Below are 12103 nucleotides of genomic sequence, written 5' to 3'. Positions count from 1 at the left end.
CTTAAATTTCTTTTTTCAAAATCATTAATTTTACCGTTACTTTTAAACACACCCTTAGATTATATATACTAAAATATTGAATGTAATTCAACTCATTTTTAACTATTTCTACAAATTGGTTTCACACACACCATTATTTAACAAATCATAGTCGAATATTTTATATATACAAAAAATATACCCAAAATACATGAAAATAATCGGGCTAGTTGCCTCGAGTGCATTGACCACATTTACATTTTGTTTACTTCTACTACAATTTACCAGTCGCGATGTAGCCCGCATTCTCCCCACCATCGATTACTCTAGCGATCTCTCTGTTGACCAACTCTCCACTGGCTCATATCGGTCTACCTCCGTTTTGGCTCTCTCTTCACAAGCTACTTTCGTATTAGTGAGCTTTCTGCTTGTTCTAACTCTAACGATTTTTAGATCGATTTTGATTACGCCAACAAGCACTCCTAAAAGTGCTCATTCTACTCTAAAGCACCAACTCCTTCTTTGAGAGATTAAGAAACTCCTCTAAACGTTGGGGTAAACGATGGAGGAACGAATAATTGACACATGGAAATGAAAAAAGATTAGCGATCATATTTGATCCCATCTATCATCATAATTACGTTGAAAACATTTATTATTTGTTTAATTAATTATTAAAACATAATCAATATTTGCTTAAATATTTTCCTTTTTAGAAGAGCACAAATATTTGTAATTTTGGACAATTTTAAAATTGGGATCTCCGCAGTATTTTGTTTCGGGCCTACGCCTGCCATTTCAGATGGGCTCATAAATGGGCTTATCACCATCCATAAACATGGGCCAAGTCTTTCGGTCGGCCCATCGTCCAACCTTTCGTACAGAATGGCGCTCGTTTCTCCAGCCGAAACGTGTCCTCCATTGCCGTGGCTACAAAGACAAAAACTTCGCGAGAAATTACCGCTCATTGCTCATTGCCGAGAGGCTGAGGACTTAGCGGAACCGCCTCGCCTTGCAGTCGCGGACTCCTACTTTCTTCTTCTCCTCACCGCCTCGGCGCCCATTTCCACAGCTCTTCAAACAAGGATTTCAAAGCCCCATACTCCTCTTCTCATGGATTTGCAGCACAGCGACTTCGATCGCTTACTTTTCTTTGAGCATGCCCGTAAGAGTGCCGAAGCTACTTACGCCAAAAATCCCCTCGATGCCGATGTGAGTTTCCGGTTCTTCTTGCCGCTTAATTTACCCATACAGTTATTGTGTTGCTTTCGTGGGGTTTTCTTTTTTCTTTTTTCTTTTTTGGCTGGGTTTGTGGAAGATTGGATGATGTTCATTTCTGTTCATAAGGGTTTTTTTTTCTTGCCTGAATTTTGCAAAATGTTCTGGACTATAGGGGTTGGTTTGAATTGTGCTTAGAGTTTCATTTTAATTAGCTTTGAGGTCACTAATGCCGGCATTTGTCCGTTGTAGCACAATCATCTTCTCCGCACAAGGTGGTGCTACTCAATATTTTAAAGCCATGGGTTTAGGGAAAGTAAAGAAAAATTGTCGCCACCTATATATATATATATATACACACACTAAACCCTAAACATCTGAGTTACACTTCAGTTGTCTGCTTAGAAATCCGTTTTAACTTGAACGGGAAGTTAATGAAGGATTTTTTGTTGAAAATTTAGAAGTTTAAGGGTTGAAACGAGACGTTTGAAATGGTATGGGTATGATTGAAATTAATACTATAGTTCATTTTATAATGTGCTCTTTTTTCCTTTAATGGGTGTAATGTTTACGACTCTTGAGCTGTATTTGATAATCAATCATGGATGGACTTTCACGTAGAATTTGACGAGATGGGCGGGAGCTTTGTTAGAGCTATCTCAGTTTCAGAGTGTTTCAGAATCGAAGAAGATGATTTTAGGTATCGTATCTTTTTGTTCTACAAAGTCAGATGAAGAAGCGTGTGAATTGAGAAAATTTTTGCTTGACTTTAACTTGTGGCTGACTTGGGGATTTGTGTGATTGGCTTTTCTTTCTCGATGTCTACTTATTTATGCATTTGCAATACCGGCCTTCTTTCTAGTTTAATGATGTTAGTGAAGGGCATTGAGTATATTTTGGATTAATTTGTAATGGGGTTGAAACAGATGCAATATCAAAGCTGGAGGAGACACTGTTGATTAACCCCAAGAAGCATGATGCTCTCTGGTGTTTAGGAAACGCTTATAATTCCCAGGCATTTTTGAACCCAAACCAGGAGGCGGCAAATGGTTTTTTTGATAAGGCCTCAACATACTTTAAACAAGCTTTGGATGAGGTACTTACTAAGGCTGAAAAACCTCGTCATGAGTTTATGAATATGCATTCTCTTATATGGCTGTACAAGTTTAACATGGTGATTTGTTGAGTTCAGGATCCTGGAAATGAACTTTATATGAAGTCCTTGGAGGTGACTTTTAAGGTATTTCTTTCAGATGTTGGGATCAACATTCATTAGTGCAATTTGAATACGTTCATATTTCATAAATATTGAGCTCCTTTCATTGGCTTTGAAATGAGTGAAACTATTTCATTTGCACGTGTATATGAAGTTGAGTTAAATTGTATGTTCGGTCCTTAAATTTTGTTGGTTATGTCTATTTAGTCATTGTACTCTAAAAAAAACTTTCAATTTTGTGTATACCTAGTCGAAGTTGTTATTTGGTCCTGAAGACAGGGCCAAGATTGGTGGAAGTCATTTGTTTGATTGTTTTTTTCTCAGTAAACTAGAACTTCACTATGTACTTTTGGATTTTCTTTCTTCATTTGTTATATTCATGACCTAATTTTTACTTTGTGGATCGTGCCTTTAGGCCCCAGAATTGTATGCAGAGATCCATAAGCACGGTTTTGCTCAACAGGAAACTGCAACGGCTGAACCTTCTACTTCATCCAGTACAAAGGTATTGTTAATTTCCCAAGGACGATAAGTTATCAAGTTACCTTTTGGTTATTATCTTCTATAGAAGCAGGCTTAAGCCTTAAGGAGGGTTTTGCCACTACTATGTTCTATAAATGCATGCTGTGTATGCTCCTTAGCTTGTTAGAAAGAAAAGGCACCTTCATCTTGCTATCTTTCTTATGCCTTCAAATTGGTAGCATCATTATCATTTTCATCTTTAGGGTGTGGGGACATCCATTCACAAAAGACAAGGCGATCTTATGGTCTCTAATTATTAGAGCTTTCGTCTGGTGCTTAGGGAGGAAAAGAAACAATAGAACTTTTAGAGACAAATATCAATCCTACATCAACTTCTTTAATAGTGTCTTGGTTGTGGCCGTCGGCTTATGTAAATGTCATGCTTCATTTTCTAGCTACACTTAAATGATCTCTTGATGAATTGGTGGGTTTTTTTTTCGTAACCCGTCTTCATGGGTCCCTTATCCCTTTTTAAATATGTGTTTCACATAATTTTTTAAAAAAAAAACTTTAGGGGTGGGTGTAGTTTAAGCACTTTTTAAAAAGTATTTTCTTCTCTAGTGCTTTTAATTAAAACACACAAGTGTTTGGTTGCATTTTATTTTGTTTGGTCACAACATCCAAGAGCAACTCTACTACTCACAATGTGTTTTCTTCCCTCTTCATATCTTAAAGTGATTCCCGATTCCCGATTCCCGATTCCCGATTCCCAATTCCGGATCAGTTATTTTAAAATAACTAATAACTTTTTGGAAATCATCATGGGTGGCTCATTGGTCCAAAGGGGTTAGGATTAATTAAGAGGGAATGAGTTCAAATCTCATGATAGTCACCTGCCTTAGGAATTAGTAATTCCTTTGTGTTCGTAAGTTGGTCTGGACACTCACGGATATTAAAGAAAAAAGGAATTTTTTGGAGAATTTATCTCTCAAGTATTCCTAAAAAAAGTGATTTTAAATCAATAATTTCTTTTATGCGGAAACTTTTGGTCTTTATTTTTTATTTTTATTTTTATAAGAAATGAGACCTTTAGTCCTTTAAAATCACTTAAGAAGCTATGTCAAGAACACTCTCAAGCTACAACTCAAGACAAATAACTTTGTCTAGTTTTTTTTAAGTATGACAACATGTGGGGTATCATGACTAAAAGTTTTCTTTTATTCCCTGCTTAATAACTTTGTAGTTTATTTTTATTTTTATTTTTTAATTATGACAACATGTGGGAGTATCCATAGTTGGGGCAACTTTGTCTAGTTCATTTATACATATGATTCGTTATCAGTTCATGACAAGCTCTTAACTTCATGCTCTTTCCTTCTTTCAAGACATCAAAGAAAAAGAAGAGCAGTGATCTCAAGTATGACATATTTGGATGGATAATACTTGCTGTTGGCATAGTTGCTTGGGTCGGGTTTGCGAAGTCTCACGTGCCACCCCCGCCACCAGCCCGATAAGTCGCCGTGTTAGACGTTTGGAAGTCTTAAGGCATTTATCAGATTTAGAGCTGATATCTGTAGAGATGAGAATTACATATCAATCATCTGTTTTTTTTTCGGTTAATGTTATTTTTATAAATTTTATCATCATTTTGAGTCGTTTCGTTGTCTTTTTTCTGCGGTATGACTGATGAATAAGTTGATATTGAATCCTGTGTAGAGGGGTTCTGTTTGGGAATTCTGCCTAATTATTTGTTAACTATTTGGTGATGATTTGAAGTTGTTGGTAGGATAGGAAGGAAAATGGTGATTTTGTTGCTTATTTGTATTGAATTTAATTTTGCATTTTATAATGGGGGGATGTGTTTTCTTCCAGACTCAAAAATTACTCTCTGTGGACTTTATGTTATAAAATAAATATAAGGTTGAAATGAGATAAATTCTTGTATTTGTAATTGTTATTGACTTCCAAATTATGGTGGTGATATTTTGCAAATTTTACATTTAGAATAAATTTAATTACAGATATGATTTGATCAGATTTTTATTTTTCTTATGAAGATAATATTTCAATAAGATGCTCTTATTTCTTTGGCTAAATTATAAGTTTGGCGAACTCTAAGTTTTTAATAAGTATTGGGAAATTTTAATGTATATTTACTAAAGGTTGAAAAACACATGAAATAATAATTTAGACTGGTTTAATAAATAGTTTATTTTTCATTTGATGTGTTTTCAACTTTCTTAAAAATAAAAATACTCTTTTGGAAACTATTGTTTTTAGTTTTTAAAATTTGTCTTAGATTTTAAAAACATTTCAAGTATTATTCTACATTCCGAAGAATCTTCAATAAGGCGGGTCATGATGGAGATAGTTTCAACCAGTGTGGTGGGGATGGTTCGGCAGCGAGATGTATGGTGGCAATATTGTCCACAGTGTTTGTAAAGACCGCAGTAATTATGAGTGTTTATTTTTTTCTCTTTTAATTGTTGAATGCTTTCATTTTTATATGGGTATACCCATAGCTGGGTCTTGTATTCCTATTTTGTCACTCGCATCTTATCTTTACTTTTTAAAAGTAGATTTTAAAGAGATCATATTGTCAGTCAGGGTCCTATCCTGACTTAAAATCTTATCCTAATATGCTATCATGTATTTAATTATTGTATAGACTTATAGAGAGTCATATAATCTCTCTAAGTATACTCATAAGTCTCGATCATCAATGGTATTAGAGTCTTCTACCTTAAACATTCTCTTATTGATTAGTAATAATAATGTTACTCATTTTAATTTGATATACACAATAATCTTAATTTCATTAGGTTCTTTTTTCTTTTTATAAAAGTTAGCAATCCAATTTTAAAAATTGGATTTAGATAGGTATAAAAAAGGATGAATTATTATTATTATTATTAGTTTATAAATTTTAGACCAATCTGAACATGACTTTATAGATAAGATATTTATTACTATGAATTTTAGTAGGTAACAATTTAGTCTCTAAAAATTTGTACAATATTACCCTATTATGAAAACTATTTAATTTTTGTAATTTATAAATATATTTGGTCTATTATCAATTTATCTATCTACATATATAAGAAATTTAACAAAATATTTTCAGGATAAAAACTAAATTGCTATTAACTAAAGTTCAATGACTAAACCGTTAAGTGGCGTGGGAGATGAAAAGTATTTTTTAAGCTACTTTTTACTATGTACTAAAGAGACATTATCCTAGCATGTTATGGTTAATTTAACTATTTTTTTCTCAAAAATACTTTTAGGATGAGGTGGAAATGAAAATTCCAAGCTGAGTTGTATTTGATGACGTGGCATCCAGGTGGGAAGTTCTCTTCTATCTAGGAGATGCTTCTGATTCCCACTGCTTCTCCGCTGCTGTTTCCTAATTCCGGCGATGCAGTGATTGCCGGAGCTTCCCAAAATGATCGCCGGCGCCATAACGAATGGATCCCACGCTGCTACTGCTGCTGCTGCTCTCTCTTCCCTTCAATCTTCAGCCCCGATATGGTTTCCTTCTCGTCCATGCGGCGTTCGTCTCGATTCCTCTCAAACTTCACGCCGCCTCCATGTCCTTGCCATGGCTCTTAAGCGGAGTCCTAAGCGCCTCAAGTACTCTACTCCACGCTTCACCAAGGTCTTCGCTGTTCTCTGCTCCTCAACTACTTTTGGGGTTTTAATTTCTGGTTCTTGTTGGGAGGTAATCCAGCAGGGGCTGAAATTTGGAAATTAACGAAGTTAATGAACTTTCATTATAATTACAATGGTCTTTACCAGGAAGGGAGCTTGGTATATGTCAAAGCCGACCCATCTGGAGAGGATAGCTGGAAATTAGAACCTGTTGTAGATCTTCTACAAGAAGGGGCAGTTGGGGTTATTCCAACGGATACAGTGTATTTCTCACTCTTTATCTGTTTCCTTGAATTTTTGAGATCTTGTTGTTGTTATGATGCCTGATTCTTGATGACATTTGGATGAGTAATTTGTTTATATAGACTATAGTTAGTGATCCATGTTCCTAAATTGTGTGCGATATCTCTCAGAATATATTTTTTATTAGCATTGGAAATGAGGCTCAAATTTCTGCATAGAATATTTGGTTTCCTCGAATGATCTTTTAGTTGGAGTATATTCTCTTTCTTGTAGTATTATTGGTTTCTTGAAATTGACCGAAGTTTTCAAAGATGATGTAATTGTAGAAGATTTAGATGAATTTGCAGTGACAAGGAATGTAATGGGGAAAGAATTTAAGTTTTTATGTCCTCACCTTAATTATTCTTTTGGCGGATCTCATAAGTCTTCATTTCACAGAATTTTTGTCCCATTGCAGGCATCTTCTTTCCTTGTTCACTCCTTTAATCCACAATGTGTGTGCATGCTTATATTTGTAGGTATGGAATAGTTTGTGACTTGAAGAACCCCTCAGCCATTGAACGAATGCGAAGGTTGAAGTTGTTTATTTCTTCTGGTATACTCGAATGCTTCACTTTCTCTCCCCTGGTGTTAAAGGTTCTTGTGTGTTGTTTAATGCAGGATCAAGAATATAGAGCCTTTAAAGGTATGGTTGTTCTTTACAATCTCCGTATGTGCTCTATGATAATGCTAGTATTGCCTTTTAAACTCTTGAATTGCAATGCTCAAATTCACAAAATAGAGATGCTAAGCAATATGCTAAAACCATTTAACCTACATATTAATTCATGCTGCCTTTCTACAATATGCCTTTTCAGTTTTCAATTACGCTTCTTAATTTTCGCATGTCATTAACTATGCAGCCTCTTAGCATTTTGTGCCACTCTTTCCGGGACGTCGATAAATATACTACAGGGTTTCCCCGTGGTGATGGGCAAGGCCATTCCAATATATTTCGCATGGTTAAGCATTGTCTACCTGGACCAGTGAGTGGTTTTGCTAACTTTGCTTCGTGATAAATATATTTTCTCAGTCCTTATAGGATTACATGATGTGATCAAATAAAATTCAAGTGCCTGCAGCATCGACAATCATGTAGAAGTGAAGAAATTGAAAAATCATTTTCTGCTGTTGTCCTATGGATGTCTTGATATATAATAGTTCATAGTGAAATTCTCTGTAGTACATTGAACTCTTTAACTAGAGCAATTGATTTGTGAGACAGCTTCTGTGTAACAGTATACCTTCATCTTAACTGCAAGCAAAGAACTGCCTAAACCATGTATAAGGTTTGGCACGACCACTGCAAAATATGCATCAAGGAAGAACGTTGGTGTGCGTATTCCTGATGATATCATATGTCAAGCAATACTGGAAAAAATGGATTCCCCATTGATATCCACAAGGCTAGTACAATCAATACTCTGTCTCTAGCTTTCTCTCTACACATCTCTGTATTGGTCGAGAATTTGAAAGGCCTTCTTTGTCCAAGCTGTTTCGCAATTGCTCTATATATCTGTTTGCCTAACTTTTATGTGGTAGTTTGACCCTTCGAGGTAGAGTTTTAATTCGGCCAAATTGTATGATCATTGATTTAACAGTCTCCTCTCCCCTTCCTACCATCTCTAGATTGATAACTGGAAGGGGAGAGTCTTTGTATTGGATATCGAATTCCCAAAATAGTGGAAGGCAAAGCGATGAGACGTCAAGATGAAGTTTAGTTTGCTAAAGCTATGTGTAAATCCTTTATTTCAGTGTGAAATGCCCAAAGGAAAATGAATGGTTGCTCGATCCAGTTGTCATTGCCGATATCTATGGACAAGAGGTATCAATAAATCCTACAAAGCCAGAGTGGTTGCTTATGCTAAAATCTTTTGTCACACCAATTTTTCTGAAGTCAGGTTGTTCGTTTCTATAGGGTCTGGATTTTGTGGTGGACGGTGGAGTCAGAGTGGCAGATCCATCCACTGTAGTAGATATGACCATCACTCCTCCAAAGATTTTGAGGCAAGGGAAGGTAATATCTAATTACCCATTTCAGTTTTGCAAATATGCACTCCATTTTGATCTGTTACCTCATCTCTTGCTATGTGATAACGTATCTAAAACTATGGTAAATATATGTTTTAGTCCCTGAGGTTTAGATCTAGGCGTATTTTAGATTTAGTGAAGAAATTTGAATTTAGTCTTTTAAAGTTTTAACATTTTTAAATTATGCTATTTCAACTGATATAGGTTAAAACTAATTAATGATAAACTTATATGATATGATATTTAGTGGGTAGGTATAAATTTTAGGAAAGTTTTTAACTCTTCCTCCAAATTTCTAACAGCTCGGTAAAAATGGCCTAATTCTTGGTTTAAATTTGTATGAACTCACTAAGTATCATTCCTGTTCATAAAAAATTAACTAATTTTAACATTCACCGACAAAAAGGGTATACTTGAAAAATTATAGATGCAAGGGACCAAATTGAAGAAACACGAGAACATTAAGAACTAAGTTATTAATTTAGCCTTACCATTAAATCCAAATCGACCTTAATAGAACAAAATCAGGAGTTGATCATCCATTTCTTCCCTGTGCTGGTCTCATGATCAGATCAATCCTTATGAAATGGCCTGACAACCATAACTTCAAGTTGCTGTTGGATTTGGATGAGTCCTTTCCCTTCTTTTCTTATTCATTGTCTTGTTTCCCCCTTTCTGCTTGAATGCTTTGCAATATCCAGGGAGCTAGACTGCCATGGATGGTAGCTGAAGGAGACGAAGATATCCTCGTCCCATCCGCCGTTTTGTAGATAACCCACTTAACAAGTCACATGGGAAGATAAGATCCAGTTCCAGTACATTCTGCAAAAATAAATTAACAAATCAACTGGAGTGTGTACAGTCTTCGTCCTTTGGATATAAATAATAGGAGGGTGACGAAGAAACTTTTTTTTTTTTTGGGGGGGGGGGGGGGTGAGGGGGGATGTGATGGGGGCTTTCTTTGTTGAAGAATACCAGATGTGCCTATTACTGTTCTTGCAGTTTTTTGTCTACTTGACAATTACAGTGCTGTTATCTTTAGAATTTGTGGTTTAGGAAGGACCTATTTGAGATTTTTTAATACATTAAAGGTAAATTTGAGATTTTTAAAAGATTAAGGATCAAATTGAAAAGTAACTCAAAGATTAGGGACCATCCACCTCAGAAAACTTAGAAGAAAACAGAGGAAAATCGAGGTTCAGATTATAGAACTTGAATTTGCAAAATGATGGCTGACTCTTCAGCAAGAACTGACACATTAATTTGTTATCAATATTGATTGGAGAAGAAATGGTATTATAGAGGTTCGAGCAAAAACCAACCGAGGGTGTGATGGTATCATAAAAGTATTGACGATTAGCAAATGGTTTAAAGTTAAGGCTGATGGTGTTGTGAGGATATTTGATGGCACACGAAATATGGTGACATGGCAAAAAGAAGATACTCCTTGTTGCACAGGATCCTGTCAAGCGCGAGGGTGTGATGTGTCTCTTCCTCATCCTGCCATGTGTTCGTTCCTACATGTCGGTACCGTGTTTGCCCAATGCACTTACTCAAGTTAGAGATGGCCAGATGGGGTCTGACTATCAGGTTCAACTTAAGATTTGTTGCTTACATTTCCTAATAAGCTTCCTGGCATTTACATGGGGTGAAGTAATCATGGCATCTAGCATATCACTTCAGCCGCTCGGTCTCTTGAAATTAGATGTTCTGGTAAAATACATTTTTGGTTATGAGATTTGGAGCTAGTTACTATTTTGGTCCCTGAATTTAAAAAACCATCATTTTTTGGTCACTGACATTTAAGTTTAGTTTCAATTTAGTCCTTGAAGTTTCTAAAGTGACATGTGTAGTCCCTGAAGTTTGAGTTTGAATTCTAATTGGTCCCTGAGTTAAGTTGATCGTTAGTAGACTGACGAGATTTTTCATTCCCTTTTATCTAAGTAACAAAGTTTAGTCAACATATGTTAATCATGATATCATCATTTTGTTAGGTCAACTAATGGTCAACTCAATGCAAGGACCAATTAGAAACCAAATTCAAATCTTAGGAATCAATTCGAAACCAAGCTTAAACTTCATGGACCAATTAAAAACTAAATTCAATCTTTAGGGACCAAATATAACATTTTTGAAATCTAAGGACCTAATAGAAACTAAATTTAAATTTTAGGGACCAAATAGAAACTAAATTTAAATATTTGGTCCTTGGGACCAAATAGAAGTTATGGTTTTTTTAGACACGCAAGCAACTATTAAGATCCATTGATGTAAGAGGTGATCTGGACTGCTGCGATTTCCTCAATTGGTTAAGGCACAGGACAGCCTTCCCATATGGGCAATGGGCTGGGTGGCCCATGATAAAGCCCAAGCCCTGCCTTGTAACTGGGCTTCCAGAGGCCCAGCCCATCCAAACATTAAAAATCCACGTTTTTTTAAATTCTTTTAAAATTTTAAAAATAAAATTTGAATTATTAAATGCGCAATATAAAGTCAGAGCGGGAAGGGGAGGGTAGGTAGAAAATAGAAATAAAGGGGTTCAGTTTCCCGCCCTAAAATCAAACATTTTTCAATCAAATTTCCATAAAATCTTTCCCTCCAAACTTTGTTTTTTAATTTTTAATTTCAAATTCTTATTTTGACAATTTTTTACTCTGTTGACTCATTAAATTCACGCACATGCATGTACTGACGTACCAAACAAAATTGGTTCAATTCATGTAATTTTCTTCACCTTTGGGGTTATTATAGTAATAAACTTGCTATTGATAAATGGCCATTTATCTTTCCAAAGATAAAGTTTTAGTGTCAATTTGATTTTTTTTTTATTACAACATGTTGGGGAGGGGATTTGAACTTATGTCAATTACTGTAGAGTTATGCTCGCTTTGTTAGTGTCAATCTGAAATTAACTCAACTGAATAAAAAATAAAATTTAATTTATGTACTTTTTAATATTTGTTCATCTTAATGTCTATGCTTACAAAGTGTATGATTTGATCCCTATATTTTTAAAAAGAGTGTATGATTTGATCCCTATATTTTTAAAAAATAATTATTTTAGTCATTTGCTTGCAAGAATTAAACAAAAATTCGATTCAAAATGGAAATTCTCTTTCTTTTAATACTGTATATGAGAGTTTGAACCTCTCACTTCAAAAGGAAGAATAGATATCAATTATCGTTGAACAATGCTAATATTGGCAAAATAAAATTTATCAATATAACGTCATGTTAAAATTATGATGGAACAAATGAAATTTA

At 35.0% G+C, this 12103-nt stretch overlaps 2 protein-coding genes across 3 annotated transcripts; both read left to right on the top strand.

Annotated features, from left to right (window-relative positions):
• Positions 1-908: 908 nt before the first annotated feature.
• Positions 909-4724, top strand: TOM20-3 (translocase of outer membrane 20 kDa subunit 3). The gene is made up of 6 exons (XM_022300836.2): positions 909-1191; positions 1819-1897; positions 2124-2293; positions 2390-2437; positions 2829-2918; positions 4261-4724. The coding sequence occupies exons 1-6, from the start codon at positions 1093-1095 to the stop codon at positions 4387-4389; spliced, it is 615 nt and encodes a 204-aa protein (XP_022156528.1). The 5' UTR covers positions 909-1092; the 3' UTR covers positions 4390-4724.
• Positions 4725-6191: 1467 nt separating this feature from the next.
• On the top strand, positions 6192-10746 carry LOC111023411 (DHBP synthase RibB-like alpha/beta domain-containing protein). 2 transcript variants are annotated; one of them, XM_022300838.2, is made up of 9 exons: positions 6200-6533; positions 6674-6789; positions 7288-7341; positions 7430-7454; positions 7672-7794; positions 8048-8214; positions 8564-8633; positions 8727-8825; positions 9541-10746. In XM_022300838.2, the coding sequence occupies exons 1-9, from the start codon at positions 6321-6323 to the stop codon at positions 9607-9609; spliced, it is 936 nt and encodes a 311-aa protein (XP_022156530.1). In that variant the 5' UTR covers positions 6200-6320; the 3' UTR covers positions 9610-10746. The 2 variants fall into 2 exon arrangements, with proteins under 2 accessions (XP_022156532.1, XP_022156530.1); XM_022300840.2 differs by lacking the exons at positions 8727-8825; positions 9541-10746 and having other exon boundaries at positions 6192-6533; positions 8438-8577.
• The last annotated feature ends 1357 nt before the right edge of the window (positions 10747-12103 follow it).

Source organism: Momordica charantia (genome assembly GCF_013281855.1).
Source record: "Momordica charantia cultivar OHB3-1 chromosome 8 unlocalized genomic scaffold, Mcharantia_2.0 BLBB01000008.1, whole genome shotgun sequence".
NCBI classification, from domain to species: Eukaryota; Viridiplantae; Streptophyta; class Magnoliopsida; order Cucurbitales; family Cucurbitaceae; genus Momordica; species Momordica charantia.
The sequence above is the reverse complement of the archived record's forward strand: the minus strand, read 5'-3'. Positions and strand labels throughout refer to the sequence as shown.

Excerpts from the sequence above, each read along its gene's own strand:
- TOM20-3 (XM_022300836.2), top strand. The coding sequence starts at position 1,093 with ATGGATTTGCAGCACAGCGACTTCGATCGCTTACTTTTCTTTGAGCAT. Across the intron at positions 1,192-1,818 it reads AAAATCCCCTCGATGCCGAT|AATTTGACGAGATGGGCGGG; the intron begins GTGAGTTTCCGG and ends ACTTTCACGTAG. Across the intron at positions 2,294-2,389 it reads TTAAACAAGCTTTGGATGAG|GATCCTGGAAATGAACTTTA; the intron begins GTACTTACTAAG and ends TGTTGAGTTCAG.
- LOC111023411 (XM_022300838.2), top strand. The coding sequence starts at position 6,321 with ATGATCGCCGGCGCCATAACGAATGGATCCCACGCTGCTACTGCTGCT. Across the intron at positions 6,790-7,287 it reads GTTATTCCAACGGATACAGT|GTATGGAATAGTTTGTGACT; the intron begins GTATTTCTCACT and ends TTATATTTGTAG. Across the intron at positions 8,634-8,726 it reads CCGATATCTATGGACAAGAG|GGTCTGGATTTTGTGGTGGA; the intron begins GTATCAATAAAT and ends TCGTTTCTATAG.